Raw genomic sequence first — 20489 nt, 5'->3', positions numbered from 1 at the left:
GCACACACGCTGCATCCTCTGCTAAGAGCGTCAAAGTCACTTCAACCAGCACTAGATACCATGGGGCCACATAACCACAAAGCATTAAGCGAGCATGAAGATGGCACCACTATAGAGGGTCCTGTGGTCACAGTCTAAAAGCCCCCATGTCTTTGTCCTGACATCCAACAGCCGCAGTGTCCGGCACTGCGGAGCTCGGGCCGTGGCACTGGAAGTCACTGCCCTTTCAAGAGTCACCACAAATTTCCCTAGCAGTCGCCAGCCTAGTTTTTCTATTTCTTCATAGCTGCATTTTTACCACAAGCCTAAAAGAGTTACCAAAATAAATAATCCTCAGAGACAACTAAAGCTGTTTCTGTTTGACTTTTAATTAGATCATTGATCTTGTTCAAGCAGTTACATAAGCTATCAGATATTTGCATGCAGCCACACTGTTAATCAACAGCCGGATCAAAGCCGAAACAACACAATTAGCATCCTAAGTCTTCCCACAGTCAGTATGTTAAGTCTGCTCAGACACCAACTCTTCCCCCACAGAGGAATTTGATAACAAGCCACGTCTGAGCAAGTGACAACTGCTCAGAGAGCCACTGTGACTAGCGGTGAAACCAGCCAGCAGCAGCTCTGCAGGAGCATCCAGGTGTTGGAGAAGGCTCAAAGGTGCCAGGGCTTTGGATTGTTTGGGAGACTGACCAGCAGAATTACTCCAAGTCTTGTAGAGAGAAAGAAACCCTACAGAAATTCCCTGTCTAGCTATGAAGTTGAAGTAACCCTTGGTATCTTGCACCATCAAGACAACAGTTAAACACCAACTTTGTTTAGCAAGCCAGTGCTCCCCGTTCTGTAGTGAGGATCAAAAGCAATCAGATTAATCCAAGATTTGTATCTCACACCATGACAGATACAAGATGTATCTGTTATACTGCCAGTTCCCAGCCAGGGAGATGCTTCAGAGAAATGTAGGACCCTGCACATACCCCCCCCCCCCCCCCCTCAGCTTGGGCTCTTTGCTCCTGGGGTCCAAGCCCAGAGGGACCTGCTGCTACCAGTCACCTTACAATAAAGGGAGGATCTGCACAAAGGTAAAGGTCACCTCCGAGATGTGCTCATCAGTGTTTTAGCCTCTAAACCGAAACTAGCTCCGAGACCTGGCTTGCCAGTATTTGCCTATGGGAAGTCCACTAAAACTGCTGCACCTACTGCTGCAAATTGTTGTGAGAAAAGGGAATGTAAAACAGTTAATTATACCAATTAAAGGAAGCATAGATAGAGCACATTACTCTCTAGCCGAGGGGAACAGTATTTCCTCTTCTGTGTTTGAATAACCTTCAGATGCACATATCATGGGTGTTTGCTCAGAGCAGCTCCGTGCACGGTGCCTTCTGCTGCAGGGCTGCAGAGGAGGCCGCCAAAGGCTGTTTATGTAACACCGCTCACCACGGGCCACCTACGGCTCCTTGTAGGCCCACCAACCACGACAGTGCCCTTTAATATAGGCTCAGAAACACAGACACATACATTGTCTCCTCGCAACAGCAGCCACAGACTAATCAAAACCAGTAGGCAGCCGCAAGCAGCCATGGTAGCCCGAAATCACCGTGGGCTGCGAGCCGTGGAGGAGAGCTGGCCGCCAGCATCCCACCCCCAGGTCAGGCTGGAGCAGCCCCCAGGTCCGGGCATGCTCGCAGCACCTATGCAAGGCACAGGAGTTGGCATTTCAGAGCAGCATTTACTAGCTCAGCCCAGAGCTCATCTCGCAGGCAGACAGTTTGAAGTTCCCCCAGATTTCAGCACAAGAAGCGGGTGGAAACGCACCAGCTGTGGGCTAGCAGGAAGGGTGGCTCCATGGCGTTCAGCTACTGCTCCGCAGCACAGCGGCAGCGCAGAGGGCCTGTGGCCAGCGTTGCAGACACTTGCACCCCACCCAGGCTTGCAGAAGACAGCAAGAGCCTCCCCAGGAGCATGGTGAGAGCAGAGGGTTGCTCACAGCCTCTGGCTGGTTGCTCAGCACAGCACCCACGCCATGCAAGCCTGGTCTGCAGCAATGCACCGCTTGCTAGCATGCGCCTGGGAGACGCCCGGGACATGCTGTTGCGACAGCTCTTGCCCAATTTTTCCCCTCACAGGAGGCAGGCTGGGTGTCAGCGTGGCAATCTGTCTGTCTGTGCCCACCTCACCCTCAGAGGACCCAGCTTTCGGGAGCTGTGCTGCCACACAGCCTGGCCAGCTCATGCCGGAGTAACGAAACGCTCTGACAAAGAAATGCGTCATGATTTACAGCATGCCCTGAAGCAAGGGAGAAGGAGCCCGCAGCCCATGATGTCATTGCAGCCCACAGCCATTTTTGTGCTATTACTGGGTAACATCGGCAGGAGAGTTCATGCAACCTGCTGCTGCTGGTAGATGAAAACAGCTTGTCCCTTTGCAAGAAAGATTCCAGCCTGGATGTTCAAAGCTCTGCCACCACCAACTTACCAGCCTGATCAGTAAAACTTGCTATATTTCAGTGACCCAAGAAAACAACTCTGAAGTATCAGCTGAATTTATGCTTTAGAGACTGCCTTCAGTATTTATGGGTTCCTTCCCATTAGATTAGCTGTCTACTTCTGCAAGTTGTAAGGAACAGCAGAGGACCATCACCTATCTGACTCAGAGGAAATATCCCATTAGCAACCAGACGGTGCAGCTGTATGTGTGGCCGCTCTTCTCAGACCATTTATTATTTATTAAAGAGCCACTGCTGCTCTCTTCCAAGGGCAGGATCAGCAGGAGGTCTAAACAACCCCAACCCATCACACCAGGGGAGGCAGGATTCAGCTTCTCCATCCTCTGCCCACCCCCAGGCAGCTCCAGGGCAGGGTCTGCTGTGTTACTCAGCTCAAGGGAGGACGTGCAAGGCAACCCTTGCTTCCCCAGGAACTTGGGCAAAGCTTCGTTTGGTGGCTGTTTGTAGTAGCCTAGCTTGTTTTCACTAACACAAAAAAAATGTAGTTTATTCTTGCAGTGGTTATATTACAGTTGCCATGTACTAGCCCAGTAGGAACTAGACACTGCATACATCTCACTACGGATGTTAGACTTCAACTGCTTACAGCAGAATAGTGTTTACACAAGGCATTGCAATCCATTAGCTGAACCCAAAGCCCACCACAGCAGATCCAATCCTCACTATGATGTACCAGGTATTATGTAGACACCACCAAAACTCAAGGTTAGTTGCAGGAGGGACAGAAAGCTGAGGGAGACTCACAGGCAGGTTAGCAGCCATGTCAGAGCCCAGAGAACCATCTGGTTATGATACAACATGCACTCACTGCAAGGCTTTTGAGTACAGGAACTAGGATTTACCTCCTAAGGAGGACCTAGAAGAAAGTGTTTTCCCTATTAGATTACAGAGCACTGGTCCTTCCTCAGGAGGAACACAAACAGGCAGGAGTGCGAGCTACAGAAACTTTTGCCTTGTGGGGAGAGAAAATCTGCACCAAGTGCCCAGCAGCAAGACCTGGGAAAAAACCTCACTCAAGCTTCATTGCATTAATCCAACTCAACAGGCAGAGCTCACTTAGCCCATTGAAGAGAACCTCAGATCTCGGTTGACTCAACTCTGAACTCAAGGTCAAGTTCCCAGGAAGAGCAAGGGTAGCTCCGCTCACCCCACCCAGGCAGCGGTTGCAAGAAGGGTGGGTGAGTATCCACCTCTACCACCCACACACTACCAGAGCAATCAAGAAAAGCTACAGGAGCAGCTAGCACAGGCTTCACAGACATAGTATTTTTATGAAAACTGCTACTCTCTTTTCTCCAAAGACAATGTGAGGGCACATATCTGTTCCCCCCAACCGTTAGCATGAATTCAGCCTGCAGCAAACTCAGCCTTGTGAGCAGTGCAATACAGTGAAGGATGTAGCAATGACTGCTCAGATCTCCTTACAAGGATGGGCAGTGCCTTCCCTTAGCCTTTTCTACATACATTTTGTTTTGGATTCTTCCCCCAACAGTTAACACTCAGCTACACAGCATTTCCTTCCTCCAGCATGGACACGCTTGGAACATCTGATTCTGTTTTTCTTGCCAAGTCCAAGCAGACTGCAGCAACGGATCCTCATCTACTTCCACCTACCGTGAATGCCCATCACTGCCCTGGCGCACCTGCAGGGAGGTGACCCCCCTCCCCACGGGTGGGTGCTCTGGAACAGGACCCACAGTACCATCAGAGCGCACACACAAAAAGCAAGAAAATCTCACCAGAACCCACAGGTTCCTCTATAGAAAGCCCAGCTACCTCACCAAGAGCCAAAGTCAGGCTTGATGCTTTGGAAGGAACAGCCACTGGGACGGGCTCTTCAGGCACACCAGTACCAAGCGCTAATAGAGCCAAACCCTGGGTCACTGAGCTTTGCATCTTCAATACTGTAATGACTTACAGGTCAGGTGCCATATCCGTGAGCTGCGTACCACCCCAGGCAGTAAAGGAAGACAGGTCCACAGGCAGGGCCACCTGATGCTGGTGGCAGAGACCTGGTGAGCGTCGCAGTACCGCAGCAGTCTGTTCACACCAGTATCACCTGCAACGCACTGTTTCACTCCAGTGTGCTTGCTTAGCATGTATTAGTGGTCTAAACTTGGCAGGCCCTTGTTCAGGTCCCAAACTAGCTGCGCATCAAAGTCTGTTTCAGAGGGGCAGAGAGAAGACAGAATTCCTCTGCAGCTTGGGGGATTCCAAGATCATTGTTTTACTTCCCATCGCTTGGAGCAGACACCGAACAATACTGGCAATGCAGAAGCATGGCCACACACAAGGCTAACCACGTTCTTAGATTACAGCTGTAGGCTAGGAAAAGAGTTATCCTGACCCATTTAGATTTAAAAATCACCATGTAAGTCATACGGGACATGGCATTAGAATATGGAGCAGTTAAGACTTCAGTCCTTCTTGAATAGCTGGCATAGCATTCAGTGCCTTAAATGAAAAAGCTGTTTAGTACATTAGTCTAACTGGTCCCAAGTAATTTTACTGAAGTTTGATCACTTTACAAGTTTCCGCTCACATGTAAAAGAATGCAAGAACAGTCTGTGTAAGCTACCTTAAAGTTTCCTGTAACTTGGAGCAAATAGCTCATGCAAAGCCACGGTTTTTTTTAGACCAGCAGTCCAACTATTGAAACAGAAGGTCCTGAGGAGACCAACCACCCTCAGAAACCAAAGCCACCTCCAGTCTCCAGCAGTGAGGCCCACTGCCAGTCTATCAAAAACAGTTTTCGAGGGGAAGGATTAAGTGTCACATTTCCAAGAAGCAGAAACCTGCTTCCAAGACACACTGGATATTTTCCAGAAAACAGCCTCCAGGGAAGCCACAGGTAAGTGGCAGACAAAATGCAAGTGTATTTTGACTACCTCCTTATAATGTGTTAATAGCACCTGGAGTGAGACAGAGAGAGACCCTAAGTGTATACAGGCTTAAAACACTTTTTTTCAGTTTTCAAGCACCCAGCTCTAGGCATTACAGGACAACACATTTACCAAGTTTTAGAAGAGATGAGTTTTCCTCTAGAACTTTAAGATTGGCTTTGTCACCTTCAGCCTAGGAAAGCAAGCTGGTTTTCAGCCGTTTTCCTAAAGTGAGATTTCCATGAGGTACTCAGACTCACAGGTCAAGATACTTTCACCTTTAGCTCATGCTGGAGGTCTGCGCTCTAGAGCGCAGTGCATGCATCAAGTACTCGGTCATTAACCAAAACCCCACCTGACAGACAGGTTAGACTCAGTCGGAAAGAAGCAGCCCTTCCAGAAGTACTCCTGCAGTTGGGACATGCCAAGACCACCAAAGACTTCACGGGGCAAGTACCAATAGACCACGATTATAACCCCATCCTCCCCTGGCATGGCTCAGCTCCCTCCAGGCACTGCAGTAGGACTCAGGACCACCACAAAGACAAACCTGAAAACCCACCACACAACTGTAGCTGCAGCTGGCACCGGCTCCCAGTGCCACAGCAGCAGAGGTGCCATGCAGCCCCAGCCCATCCATTTCCTTGCATCGCCACTTGGCATCCTGCAGTTGCGAAGCAAGCCAGATCAGCTCACTTATCTGGTGAAAGCGTGACCGGGCAAAGAGAAACCACACGTTTCCGTTTGATCAATCTGACCGCGGCAGTCTAAGACTGCAGTTTTACCAAACAAGCCAGCCAGCCTGCCTCTGCCAGTGACACAGGCTGATGCTTGCCCAGTAGCCCATGAGGACACCGCCAAGAGGCACCGAACAGCACCAGAGCACACCCCTAGGACCTGCTGGCTGCAAGCTTGGGTGCAACTTGGCAGGTCACAGCCTGAAATCGCCTGCCAGGCTTCAGACACTGAACTCCTCTGTTTCTAAGCTAAATCAGTTGACCCCTGTTGCCTGGTATCAGGGTTTCTAGGGACAAGCTCAGTGCCAAATTAGCTTCAACCTCCCCTTCTCTGCCACTTGCTACAGCTTTTATCAAGGCATGATGTGGCTCCCGTACAAAGTAATCTGCGGAGTCGATCGGCTCCTTCGGCCAAGAGCAAAGCCCTTGTGCTCTGCATTCCTGGCGTCCTACTCCCCAGCGCCTGTCACGCCGCATGCCACTCAGCACCCAGGAATCTGCTATTATCTCAGTCTAGCAGACCAAAAAAAAAAAGCTAGACTTAACACTTGAGTAGCACAGCAGCTACCTCATGTTGAGCAGAAGACTCCGTGAAGTTACCTGCCCTCACAGCAGCTTCTTCAGAGCTTTCAATCCCATCTTTGCTGGATGGCACAAAGCACCTATATGCTTTATGGCTATTTTTACAATAGACCACACATGCAGTCGAATCTGCACTGAAGCAAAGGCACTTCATGCCTAGAAGAAAAGCATCCTGAAACTACCAAAGGACTCTGAGCAGAGACTAAACAAGGGATAACGGCAGCAGGAGATGTTGGACTCCTAACTGTGCATCCAGAAAGGGTTGTGGTCAAACACTATAAATTTAACCTATTTCTCTCTGTATAGGCAGACTTATTTTAAATGAACAAAAATTGAATGCCAAAAGCTCACTACTGAAAAAGTTTTAAAGTGTGGTTGTAGTGTAGCAGCAGTAGCTGAGCCATAATACATGGCTTCCAAAACATTCCTGGAAGTTAAATAATAACTGGAACAGGCACTGCATCCACTTCGCAGAGGTCTGATGGCATTATTAATGCCAGAAATCCAGCAGCCACAGCTGTCAGGTTTTCCCAGCTGATTTGGCTCAGAGCTGGCCCTAAACACCCCAGGCCCTAAAGACCAACCTGGTCATGGAAGTTCTCCACCTAAAAGCCTTTACTGGTACATAGCTCCAGGCTCTGTAATGGCCCCATTTTTGTTCAGCGACACAAGAGAGACTAAAAACTTGAAACAAAAAGAAACCCCCAAGTTCTTCAGAACCTGCAGGGAGAAACACAGTAGGGATAGGTAGGGATCCCAGCTGCCGCTGCGCCTGCAGGAGAGGTGCTGTGCACTTCAGCCCCTTCAACCAAGTGGAGGACCGCAAGGCTTGCTTTGAACGTCTTTTTTGGAAAGCAAGTTCAGGATGTTTTTTCAGGAGCGGTTCAGTTTATCCAGGACTGTACAGTAGGGCTCCTGTGCTACCACTTGGCTCCAGCTCTGGTGGCACAGCACGCATGGAGCTGTATGCCCCTTCATGCAGAGGCTGCGATATGGCAAAGGCAGTAGCAGCCATAGCCACTCCACTCTCCCAAAGCTTCAACTACAAGTTTTTTCAGTGTTTTGAGGTTTTTTTAATAGCCAACACCATGCAAGTAAGCTGTGAAACAGTTAGACATGTCTTAAATGATTATGGCCACCCTGCAGCTCAGTCTAATCCTGTACGGGAGCCATGCTGCTGCAGCAGCGTTTCTAGGAAGGAAGCCGCTGGAAGCCAGGCCTGACCGGACTAACCTTGATCTCCCAACCCCGCAGCCCTTGGGAAGTCCCACAGACAAATAGGAAGGCAGCTGGAGCAGCAATGTTTTGCTAGCGCAAACAATACAATAGGAGGGGAGCGCTGGCCTGGCGTTAGTGTTGAGGCTGGTAAGGAGCTATTCCAGTGGCTGAAGCAGAAAGGTGAGCTCTGATGTTAGCAAAAGCAAGCTCAGCCCAGGAGTCAGCAGCTGCAACTCAAACCCCACTGTGTGCAAAGGGAATGCATCTCCAAGTAAATAATTAGCACCAGCTCCATTCCCAGCTGCAAGTAGGTTAGCTGCTTTGCCCTAGGATAATCAGCCATTCGGGACACAACAGTCCCCATCTGTCCAAAGCTGCTTTTACACATTAGTAGAGAGGAACAACAGGGTACCCACCTATTCCACCCAGCCACAGGTTTCCAGAGAGTGACTGGTCTCTCCCAGACCAGCAAAGTTTTTATTTTCTTGCTATTGCAGCTAAAGCCTCTGAAGGGAAACAGCTTTCATCTTGGCCAAGAGTTTTAGACAACTGAGCAGAGCTGCACTCACCCAAACTCAGCTGTGCAATTCATTGAGGCCAGAGTCATCAGGAGGCAGTAATTAGAGTTATCTGGCAAAGAGCTAGAAAAGGCATTCGCATTCCTTCCCAGAGATCTCTCAGGCATTCAAATTATTGCTTTACAGACTGTGTTGCAGCCACACCTGAGCTATTCCCAAAACGGTCACCACATGCATTCCTGAGGGATCGTCTGCAATTTGACATGCATACCAACAGCTTTACCTTCCCAGCAGACCACCAGTTATCTAGCAATTGCACCCTCCAGTACGGCATGGACAGTCCAACCCAGTGCCAGGTAGGGCATCAGCTCAAACCACCCACCTCCTGGCGTTAGCACAGGCCCTTGTACATTTTCTGGCCATGACCCACCACAGCAGAAAGATTAGGGAGAAAGCGCAACCCTGCTCAAAAGCTGCAACTGCGCATAGGCGAGCATCCATGCTAATCTGAACACTGGCATCATCTACTGGCTCTGGCAAGCAAGAAAAGTCTCTTCACTCTCCTGCAGCAGCTATGGTAGCACCTACCTCTGCACAGCTCACCGGCCCCACGAGAGCCAGGCTCCAGCACCCTGCCAGAGCCCAGGAACCCCTGGCCAGACACAGGCAGGGGCAAGCATCACCCCAGCCGCATCTCCTGCTGGGGCTGTTGGAGGGGTCAGCGCCTGGGGAAACCGGGTGCACAAGGAGGGAACATGCTCTGGCACCGGGTCTCTTCAGGAAAAGACCCGAAAGCAAAGCCTCACCTGTGAAATAGCGACTAAGAGAGAAGCTCAGGAGGATAGGAGAGCTTTGCCAGCCCCGACAGCAGGGCTGTGGGGCAGCCCCACGGCACCCACTGCCCACGCAGCTGCAGACCAGCACTAGGCTGCACCCCCAAACTTGCTCTTTAAAGAAAGTGCGAGCGGCACCCCCTCCGCTTCTGCCCCCGCGGCCCCGGGGAGCCCGGCCGGCAACACCCCGCGGCCGCCTGCTCGCCCGTCCCCGCTCGGCAAGGCAAAGCTCCGCCGCAGGAGAAAACGCGGAGTAAAACGAGGAAAAAAACCCACCCGCTGGGGATGCACTCACCGATGGAGACCAGCTTGATGCTCTCCCGCTCCAGGAACTCGAGGGCCACCGAGACGTTCTCCAGCTGCATCTGGCGGAAGGTGGGCCGCTGGTGGTACTTGCGGTACATGCGCTTCTGGCTGAGCACCTCCAGGAGGGCGATGAGGCGCAGCCCGTCGCTCAGGTCGTGCTGCAGGTTGCCGATCCGCTTGTTGACGCAGCGCAGGTGCTCGTTGCACCAGCGGGTGAAGGTGTTCTGCTGGATCCGCTTCCAGGGCGCGTCCTCCGCCAGGTCCTTCTCGGTGGCCGGCATCTCGCCGTCGGGATCGGTCGCTCTGCGCCCGCCCTGGCCCCGCGCCTGCGTGCTCATGGCGCGGCCCCGCTCCGCCTCCTCCGCCGCCGCCGCCTCCTCCGCGATCCGCTCCGCCCGCGCCCCGCCCGGCCGCGCCCGCCTGCCCGCCTGCGGGGAGGGAGCGCGGCGCTCAGCGGCGGCCCCGCTCCTGCTCCCGCCGCTGCCTCAGCCGGCCCGCCCGCTCCGCTCCTCCGCTCCCGGACTCTGCGCGGCCCCCGCGCCGCCGCCCGGCCTTTATCCGCCGGGAGCGGCACGCCCTCGGCTGCATCAGCCTCCCGCGCCCCGCCGGACCGGCCCCGCCGCTGCTGGGAGGGCCCGGCCCTCCTTCCTTCCCCCGGCCGGGACGGGGCCCCCGCCGGGCCGACCCTCACCTGGCCGTGGCGCCGGGCGGGGCGGGGCCGGGGCGCGGCCCCCGCGGCACCGCTGCAGGCAGGGGGGTGCGGCTCCGCGGGCACCGGGGCGCGGCCGGGGGCGCGATGCCCGGGCAGCAGCGGGCAGGCGGGAGCGCCGGAGCGCAGCCCCCGTGGCACCGCTGCGCGGGCAGGGGCGCCGCTCACCTGGCGCTAGGCCACGGCCGGGCCTGTCGGGCCCCGTGCACCACAGCCACGACTGAAACCCCCAGTACAACCGGCAGCACCGCCCCCCTCACACGGCACAGCACCCCTCACACCGCAAAGGCACCCCTCACACCGCAAAGGCACCCCTCACACAGCACGGCACCCCTCACACCGCAAAGGCACCCCTCACACAGCATGGCACCCAGCACACAGCAAAGGCACCCCTCACGCAGCACAGCACCCCTCACGCAGCACAGCACCCCTCACGCGGCACAGCACCCCTCACACAGCATGGCACCCAGCACACAGCAAAGGCACCCCTCACGCAGCACAGCACCCCTCACACGGCACAGCACCCCTCACGCAGCACGGCACCCCTCACGCAGCACAGCACCCCTCACACGGCACAGCACCCCTCACGCAGCACGGCAGCCCTCACACGGCACGGCACCCCTCACGCAGCAAAGGCCAAGCCGCCAGCCAGGGAGTGGCTGGAGGTAAATGCAGCCATGGGTGGGCGACCCAGCGGTGAGGCCTGCGCGGCGCGGGCCTGTGCGGCACAGGCTGGCAGAGCCTGACAGCTCCGCGCCGGGGGGGATTTGGTTCTGCACGTCCATAAAATACTGCAGCCATCAGGAGCGCTGTGCAAAGTACAGCCCTGGTCAGCAGATTGTGCTCACGCGTGCTGCAGCACGCTGCTAAGGGATAGCACCCTCTGTACTGATACACGATTTTATCAACCATTTAAATAAAATAGAAACTTCAAAAAGCAATCAAGTAAGGCTTGAATTCTCGGGGGTTTCTCTCCTGCTTTTTCCCCGCTTTTGTGACTGATTTCCTGGCATGCCACTCCCCGCCGACATACAAGACTGTGACTTGTCGCTGACTCATTTGATGACAGCAGAGTCAACAGAGCTACCCCAGCTGCAGTTGCTACACGCTGACTCTGTGCAGGTTTCCGAGAGGGCTCACGACACTTACCGGGTCAGAGGAAGCTGCAGCGAGGTGCCGCCGGCGCCCACCCTCTCGCTCTCCCCTCGGGGCCGATCCTGCGCACGCGGACAGTCTTGGCTTTGCTGCCAGGAGCTGCTCCACCGACCTCAAGCGAAGTGTATGCGTGCGTATCGATTTACATCAAGTCTGTCACACCGAAAGGTGCGGGAGGCTGTCAGAGAAAACAAATCCATTAAAACACAATCAATAAAGTCTATTTTAATTAAATGACCATAGCGCCACTAAAATTAGAATACAGATTTCCAATTATTTTCTTTCAAGGGTTTTATTCCAATGCCTTTACTAAACCGTGGCACTGTGGTTTCTCTCCAGTGACCTAACAGCTCCTTCCCCCAGACTGTCGAAGTTATATTAGATAAATTTGTTCACAAGAAAATAAGAAAGAAGCAAAGATGAAGGTGAGGTAAAGCGGGAGTTATGCCTAAACTTCCATTGCTCCCCAAGCAGCATTGCCTCCTGTTTTAAAACTGTCAAAGAAATCAGAGATCGGATTTGATATACTGCAACGGTGAGGTGTATCTCATGGCACCACAGCCACTGCCCTTTCCTCAAATTACTGAGCCAAGCAGCAAGGATTCAAATAAAAACTGACTTTAGCTGAGGGATTTTATTTACAGAGCAGACCTGGCGACAGGCCGTAGCGGTGCCCCGGCCGGGGCAGGCTGTGCCCCCGCGAGCAGCCCTCTGCCACCGGCACAGGCTGGTCCGGCCCCGGGGAAGGCAGCCTGGAAACACAGAGCTGAGCCTTTTTTTCAAGGGCTTTTCCCCCATTGTCCTATACCTCATCTTTTAATAGATGCTAATTGCTTATTGACTTTGGCCTGGGTTGGGACTCCTTAGCAACCCTTCCACATCCGGATTAGCTGATTGCTTATAACATTTTAATTTCAGTTCCTTTCCACTCCCGCACCTAGTAATGCACACTCTCTTAATAGTGTTTTGTGCCACACTGAAAGTTGAAGCTTCAGCCATTTTTTTCTGTAACAAAAGAAGTGAATAAAAATTAAACAGGAAAAAGGCAAAATCAGTATCAGGACCTTAATTTTTAACTTAAATGTTTAGCTAAAATTTTCAATAAAGGTCATTTTTTCCATAGACCCAGCAGAGAAAATTTTCATCCCACCGACGTACTGTGCAACGACATGCTCTGCACACATAAGGACAGTGGTTTCTCTGAGTGGTCTCGCGCCACTTCATCCATCTGTCCATCCATCCGTCCATCCATCCATCCATCCATCCCACCAGAAGCATTGAGGCACGAAAACAGATGTGGAGTGCTCAGCAAAGCGCTGGCGCGGAGCTGTAAGCCCAGCTCACCCCGTCAGCCTCGGGAGGCGGGCAGCGGCACAGCTGGGGCTGTTGCTTGGGACCATGCGGGGTCGGAGGGATGCTGGTGGTCTGGATGCAGCAGCCCGTGTCGCAGCTGCCCTTCCCTGCACAGCACAGGGCTTTTGAACAGAATTCGGCCTTTTGCATCCTCATTGCTTTCACAATTATTGGGAAACAAAGACTGCTTTATGGGAAGAGAATGAAAAAAAGCAAAATAATTTCTGCTCTGAGGAACAGATCTTATTTCCTTCCTTCCTTCCTTCCTTCCTTCCTTCCTTCCTTCCTTCCTTCCTTCCTTCCTTCCCATTCACAGATGACCCTCCCAGCCGTGGCCTGAGCAATGTTTCTGGTTGACGGGCAGCAGAGAGGGGCAGCCCCTGCGTGCACCCCATCGCCTGCACAGGTGTTTGAGATCAGGAGAGGCCCCATGTCTGGGAGCTGCCTGGCCACAGGCGTCGCACCCAGCTGTGGCAGTGACCGCTGCGCTCGGCAGCTCCTCTGGCATCGGTGCCTTGTCCTCCTCTGCCGATGAGAGAGTCCCCCTGTGCTGCTCCGTGATCGGATACTTCTTGGGTCATGTTTGGCCTGAAAAACTGGATTTCCTTGGAAATGAAGTTGGAAGATACTTTAACACAAGTGAACATGTGTTTCAAGTTTCATCAGGAGGCAGAGAAGTGAAAACAAGCTAACCCGTGAAGCTGTACTTGCTGGAATACCGTCCTGGAACTGTATATTATTACAAATGAACTCATGTATGCCTTGCAGAAATACCTTATGTGTATATTTATATGGGTAGATGTTTGTGTGGACATATGTGTATATGCAGAGAGGGAGGGAGATTTCAACGCTATGCTCTGGGGCAGATACTTTTTTCTTTTGATTTGTCCTGTATGATGAGGATCTTTCCATCCTGGCTCTTCCTTTGCTCACTAGATGCAGACATAAGGAAGGAAGAATACTGTCATTGCTTTTTTGGTTCTCTTTAAGCAGTTGCAAAAACACAGCATTGAATTTTTTCCACTGTTTTAAAAATACTCTTCCTCCCCTCTTTATGATAATTCACTGCAAGGCTGGACTTAAAAAGACCCTGTTTACTGAGCGGCGGCGGTCTTCCACTGCCACGTACTTACTCTTTTATCATCGAACTGCTCAGAATATTTTGCGTTTGAAAATGCAGCCTTGACAAAAGGAATGAACTGTAATGGCATTTGGTTTCTCTATTTTTAGCAAAAAGACATTGAAGAATGTCTCTCAAACCAGAATACGGCTTTAGGCTTTGTGAATTTACAGGGAGTTGCTTTGTAGGCAGGAATAAAAAGATTAGGAGCATAGTTTAAACTGTAAAGGTAAATAAAAATTGGCTGGCCTTTACAGGTCTGCCGCTGCTCTTGCTGGAATCTGTGATAATCCTTAATGGAAATCTAATCTCAGCACAGGTTATTTACCACATCTTTCGGGGCCCTGGAAGCGTACTGCAGGACTCTGCAGTGCACCCTCGCCATTAGGTTTTTGGAGCATCCTAACAGTGGGGGGAAGTAGCAGCTCCGGCCCCCGGCTGTTTCACTCGGGAAAGGTCTGTTTAAGCCTGGCTTGCAAAAGCAGAAGGGTGTGGGGAGCGGCGGCGCGGGCCCTCACTGACATCAGTGGACAGGCAGCGCATGATGGGGTGACTAATGAAGTCTGCGGTCTGCTTCGGGGTAATCACTTTATCACGGTCTCATGTGATGATATCTTCTTGGATTCCTCCAAATCATGGGCTATTTATGAGAGATCCCGGCCATTTGGGACACTGTACGTGTTCTCTGCTTGATGCATTATTCGGCAACAGCTTGCTTTGATCGTAAGAGGACAAGAATCGGAATTAATATCAAATGTTAATCCAACACCTGCAGTTTGCTTAGAGCAGGAATCGGCCGTGGCTGAGCATTCAGGGCTGAGTCTTCACAGGTGGAAGGGCTTTTCTCTACCACCGGCAGATCGTGGTTCAGTTATCGCCTCTCTGAGGATCTGTGCAACTAGAAACATCACCTTGTAAAGATTTCAGTGGTGCTGCTCATCCACGAGGCGCCCTGACTTTTTTCCTACACTACAGCTAACCCCACACAAACGACTTTGAAGACGCATCACTTCTCAGCAGAAACATGTGGTGAAAAGCCAGCAAGATGCCTCCATCCTTTGCAAAGGCTTCTGTCACAGCCGCAGCACGCTGAGGGTTTGTACCCCAGGGCTGTCGAGGCTTGGGAGTTGTCAGGGCAATGGCTTGGAAAAGGAATAACTGGGCCATGGGCTATAGCACCCAGCTAGCTTTAGAAATTTATCAGGAGATTTTAAATATTTATGAGTTTTTGGCACGTAATAGCCTTATCCAAACACAGGACAGCATTGTGCACTGCAACAAAAGCCGTGTGCAACAAATGCCATAAAATAAATTATAGCACATTCAAAACACGGTGCAGATGCTAATCCTCACAGCGCCACGGGGAGACTCGTCCGCTAATCCAGCACATAGCCAGCAACATTAAAGACAGAGAAGCTGAGGCTCAAAGTAGTTAAAGGTTTGGTTTTTCAGAAGCCACAGACACCGTAACTCGATGGGATTTCATGACTAAGTGACCATAAATGGCATTGCCGTGCAGCCGGCGGCACCGATCACGGCTCAGCAATCACAGCCAGGTCCCTGGGAGCAGCACCCAGCCTCCCACGTCAAAGGTTTCCAAACACACCGCACATTTTCTTCTCCTGGTACGCTATTTACTGAGTTTTAAAAGGCAGTAGAAGTGTTTCTTCTTGATTGATGAAGTAGTCAGCCTCTCCTTTTGTTACCGTGATCGCTACCAAGCGAAGCAAAACCGAGACAAGTCGTTCAAGTCAAAGCATGAATTCAATGGATTGCGTCATGGGTTGCATTTTCCTTATTCAGCAGCTCTATGGAAGGCAAAGGAGTTCTGCATGATACATATTGGCTAGGACATTTGATACAACTTGTTCTGAGTTTTTCCATCTTTTTTTTCCTCCTACTGCTGTTTTCCAGGGAAGACAGCAATACGAGAGCATGCAGCAGCAGTTCAGTCCAAATCGCGCAGAGGGGTGTCTTTAGGCAGAGAAATCTCTAGAAATATGCTGAAAAATATAAGGCTCATTCTGGAATTTGTACTGAAATTTATCATTCGAGAGTCTATTTAGGCAACAGTTGCTTGTAGTAGCAGTTGTGTCTGGGGCATTTTTTTCATCTCTGTGTCTGGAAGAATATGATTTTTCTTCTGTACATAGAGGTCTTGCTGCATTATATATGTATATATACGTCTTGCTGCATTGTATACGTATCCAGAAGCTGAAACTGGTGCCGAAAGCAGCCATCCATCTGGCAACCACAGTGCTTTGCCAGAGCTTACAGTGCTGCTCTTGCTTTGGACCCAGGGAGACTCGCAGCTGGACTGTAAAGCTCTGGTTTTGACCCGGGCTGTAGATGGCCCAAGAGCAAGGCTGCCCATGCTTTTTGCTACCCTGTGGCAGCTGAAATCAGGGGAGATAACCAAACTGGAATCCATTGAGCACATACTGGAAGAGCAAGGACAGGGAGTGTGTCTCATGCAGGAATTCACCTCGTTTCTTTGTCCAAAATACCCTCGCGGCTCATTCCTATGGAAATGCTGCAAAGTTCATCTGTTTTTCTAGGTTCATCTGTTTTTCTGATTGATAAACTGCCGCGGGGTGTTTAACTTTACTCTGTGAAGATGGTTTTAAGTGAAAAAATGTATACTCGCAGCCATGGATAGGCATCTCTCTCTTTGCAAAACCCACATAACAGTTGTGTTGGTACCTGAGGACGATGTCTGGCAGCGCAAACACCCCCACGGCAGCGCCTGCTCTCAGCCAGAACACCCACCGAGCTCCACGAATGCAGCGATGGCTGGGCTGTGGGTGTCCGAGCGAAGCATAGCTTACCCAAATAAATGTGACTTGACATATCAAACACAAAGTTGAAAAATTGAAATAGCAACTCATTTTTAAAATAACTCAGGGTCTGATTTCATGACCTGGGAAGCCAGAGCCTATACAAAACCACACAATGCTCCAGTGTGCAGCTAATCACAGCTTCCTGCCCCTATCAGATACCGCCGGCACCGTCCTCGTTAGACGTTTTCTGTGCCTCCACTTACTTCCAGCTTTACCTACTGCTTGTGTTTGCATTCAGAGTGACCGGGGCTCTCTTCCTCAGATGGTACGCCCATTTTTGTCAGGCTTTGGGCTTCTTTTCTTGTGCTTTTCGCAGTTGGAGCTCGCAGGAGTAACGGTGTAAAATCAGAATAAAACATCTCACGGCTGCCAGAGCTCGTGGACTGCACGAAATTCCAGGTGTTCCCCGGTTACTCTTCAGGAGTTGTTTTAACCTGGGGTACAGATGAATAGTTGCATTTGCCTGTAGCGGAGCGGCCAAGCTCCTCCTGGGGACAGCTGGATGAAGCAGAGGAAGGAACGCTTTCCAGGGGAACAGTGTATATTTTTTAAACAAACCAAAGCCCTTCTGTGTGACATAAACAAAACTGGTGACCTACGTGCAGCCAAAGGGGGAGGTCGTTCGGCAATCCTGGAGCGCGCCCCGGGATGCGGCAGCCGCGTGGATGGGAATGCCGGTGCACGGAGTGAGTGAAAACACGCACATCCCGGCTATTTCAGAAGAAAGGCACGATGCTGCGCAGCGCTCCTGTCTGCCGTCCCTGCTGCACTGTTCTCATGCTGGTGAATAATCAACCAAAAAAACCCCACTTTAAGTGGATTTGCTTTCTGCAAAAGGCTGAAGTCATGCTCCTTTTTTTTCTTTTAAACATTTCTCACAAAAATATTCCCAGACAGAAATCTTGCATAAGAAGCCTTAAATCTACTGACTCATTTTGAAAGCTACTTTGTTAGCCCCTACATGGGTTGATAAGCCTTGGCTGGCGCATTAGGACACGAGGGCTGTGCATTGTTCTGCTGCTCAGCCCGGCGCGGCGCTGGCAGCCTGGTCTCGATCCAGCCAAGCAATTACAGAATTTAACTTCCTCCATAAATGCTTGTATGCGCAAGGCCATGTATTTGGGGGCATTTCTCTGCTCGAAAGGGAGCTAACCTTTTAATCGTTGCAGAAACAGAAGGAATAGCAGAGGCCTCTGTGGGCAGCATCACATTGATTTGGGTGAGAATTAGGAATAATAAAGGGTGGAAGAAAAGCACTCGGACCTGGCCAGCCATCACCAGCCTTAAGCCACCGTTCCCCCCGCGTAGTTGTTTGTCAGTTCTGCTGTTAATATATTGCGGCATAACAATGTCCCGCGGCTGAGCTCTGCCCAGCAGCACCCTGCGAGGAGGAAAGGCGGAGGCGAGTGCGCGGGTGCAAGAAGCACCAGCCGGGGGAAAAGGGCAGGGTGTTGCCGCTGTCTCAGAAAATACTGGGAGACGCCACCCCGGGGGTGGGCGGGAGGAAGGCGGCAGCTCGGGAAGCCCTGGGCTGTGCGCGCTGGCACAGCCCGCAGCAGGAACCGGGGGGCTGGGTGTCCCGGGATGACTCTGCGGGGTTTGTCTGGAGACACGGGAGCCCGCAGATGGGAGAAAACAGGGCAGGAAGAAAGCTGAGCGGATCACCCATCCCCACGGCACAATCTGTGCCTTCCCTATTCCCAGGAGGTCTTCTGCGTGTTTTCCTAAAAACTGTGAGATTCGCTCCTGGGGACCCCCACTCAGCTCTGGCTCTGCCCCTGTCTTGTAGGGCAAAACCTGTGATTCCCATGTTCCTGCTTGTCTCACAATGGTGATTCCTGGATTTCATGAAGCAGCTCCAAAATCACCAGCTAAAAAAAAAGCAATAAAAGGTACGGTGCTGGGAGAAGATGGCATCAGAAAGGTGTTACTGGTGGAGGTAGCTGGGCAGCTGGTGCCTATTGATCGCTCCTTGTGTGCCTGACAGAGACCTGAAACAGGAGATAGTACCAAGAATGAGCCCAAACACACACTGTCTGATTGAAAAGGACCAAAAAGTAAAAATAGATCCTTTTCAATCAAAGAACAGCGTATTTCCAAGGGCAATTCAGCCACACTGCAGTAGTTGGCACTGCATTTCACATCAGCCATCTGGTACAGCGCTCCCAGTGAGGAACCTTGTCTTTGTAAGCCGTGTTGTGGCTTCCCTACGGGTTAAAACACCAACAGAGAGGCTGGTATGACACAGAGGGGAAAAAAGGAGCCCCACCAAGCCCAGTCCTGCTAACTGGAGTGAGCAAAAGCAAAATGTAACAGGGGAACAGGGGTGGGGCATGGCTTGAGACCCTTTTTTGAAGGTGGTCACTGTGCCTTAGTCCCAGCTGCCCCATTGCTGCAATGGCGGTGTTAGAGAAGGGAGAGGGAAGAGCGAGATATGGATACAGCAGCCTCAGGTAAGTGGTTTTATTTTTACAGCCGTGGTGATAACACGGGTTGCAGCAGGATGGAGACGATTTGGCTGGGCCGGTCGTGCTACGTGGGAGCCCCGCGGGGGCCTGGCAGCAGGGACCCCACCGGTGCTGGGGCAGGGCTGCAGGAGCCTTGCAAAGCTCTGGGTTATCGTCGCTGCCCTCCCAGAGGCACTGGCTGCTTGCACGGGCACAGCACGAGGGCTGCCCAGGCGCCTCCCATCGCCCTTGTTTGCTTTTGGCCTCTCTGAGGCTGAAGCCTGGGGAGGGAGGCGGCAGCGGCTCCTCTGGGGACCAGAAACCCCCCACCCAGCTTTGCAACACACCGGCAGGGACGGGCGTACGCATGAGAAGCCCCCTTCTCCTGCTTTCCGCACGGCAATGGTCTTCTGGATCTCTCTCTTTTTTTTTTGAACTTTGTACATAAAACTTTTCCTCCGTTCTGCATGGACTTTGGTCCTTTAGGCACCAGCCCTTGCTGGCTGGGAAGCTCCTGGTATGACTGTGTCTTAAAGTGTCGGGCTGAGCGGGGCGCGTGCCAGCACACCTGGGTTATCTCCATCTCTGGGAGCAGTAGCTGGGAAGATTCTGCAGCGAGAGCCTTCGCTCCTGTGAGAAAACCACAAACCTGGCTGTTAACACACTGGTGCTGCCGGTGCCCGGCTGGCATGGGTACCGCGGTGCAGCCGCAGCCCGGGGCCTGGGAGCCCTGTACAGACAGACGAGCCGTGCCCTGCCCTGCGACAGGCTGGCTTGGCCCCACAGGAGCCTTCCTACTGCTCCTTCGCCGGCCTCGGCGGTGGTGTGCCCGGCCCCATGCAAACCCGGGGAGGCACCGGCCCACTGTGTTTTCTGTAGTCCTCACAGCAGCAGCGAATTTTCTTTCTGCAAAGCAAAAATCTTCTCCCTGGCTCCTTGACAGCAGCAAGTTTCCAGTAGCAAAGTGGGGGGCGTGATGAAGTGGTTGCAAACTGGTGAAGTGCAACTGGAAAATGGCTTCGTCATTTGTACTCCAGCCTAGAAGGCTCGAGGCAGGAGAGCAGAGGCTGCTGCAGTTCAGTTTCCCTTCCCAGCAAATCCTGACCCCTCTGACTGCTCTTAGAAACACTAATTAGCACAAAGTCTGTTTAGCTGCTGGCCTTGGAGGATGAAGGGGTACAGTAAAGGCAATCACTGCCCCAGGGGGCTCTGCGAAGGGCGCTTCAACCCAAGGCTCGATAAGAGCCTGTAAATTATCTGAGGATTAGAAAAGAAGGCATGCG

The 20489-nt window shown here is 52.0% G+C and overlaps 1 protein-coding gene across 5 annotated transcripts in view; it reads right to left on the bottom strand.

Moving 5' to 3' along the window:
- The window catches only part of FLNB (filamin B), a 72869-nt gene extending 62928 nt beyond the window's left edge, over positions 1–9941 (bottom strand). For 3 of the 5 annotated variants that reach the window (XM_087743298.1, XM_087743299.1, XM_087743300.1), the window contains exon 1: positions 9572–9940. In XM_087743298.1, the coding sequence (XP_087599424.1) occupies positions 9572–9920 (349 nt within the window). In that variant the 5' untranslated portion in view covers positions 9921–9940. Of the gene's footprint in view, positions 1–9571 lie in introns of all 5 variants that reach the window. The other 2 variants (XM_087743302.1, XM_087743301.1) reach the window with 2 other exon arrangements.
- Positions 9942–20489: the final 10548 nt, after the last annotated feature.

This window comes from Nipponia nippon, unplaced genomic scaffold (assembly GCF_047370975.1).
Source record: "Nipponia nippon isolate SJK-2023a ecotype South Korea unplaced genomic scaffold, ASM4737097v1 scaffold_9, whole genome shotgun sequence".
Taxonomy (NCBI): domain Eukaryota; kingdom Metazoa; phylum Chordata; class Aves; order Pelecaniformes; family Threskiornithidae; genus Nipponia; species Nipponia nippon.
This window is presented reverse-complemented; position numbering and strand designations above follow the sequence as displayed.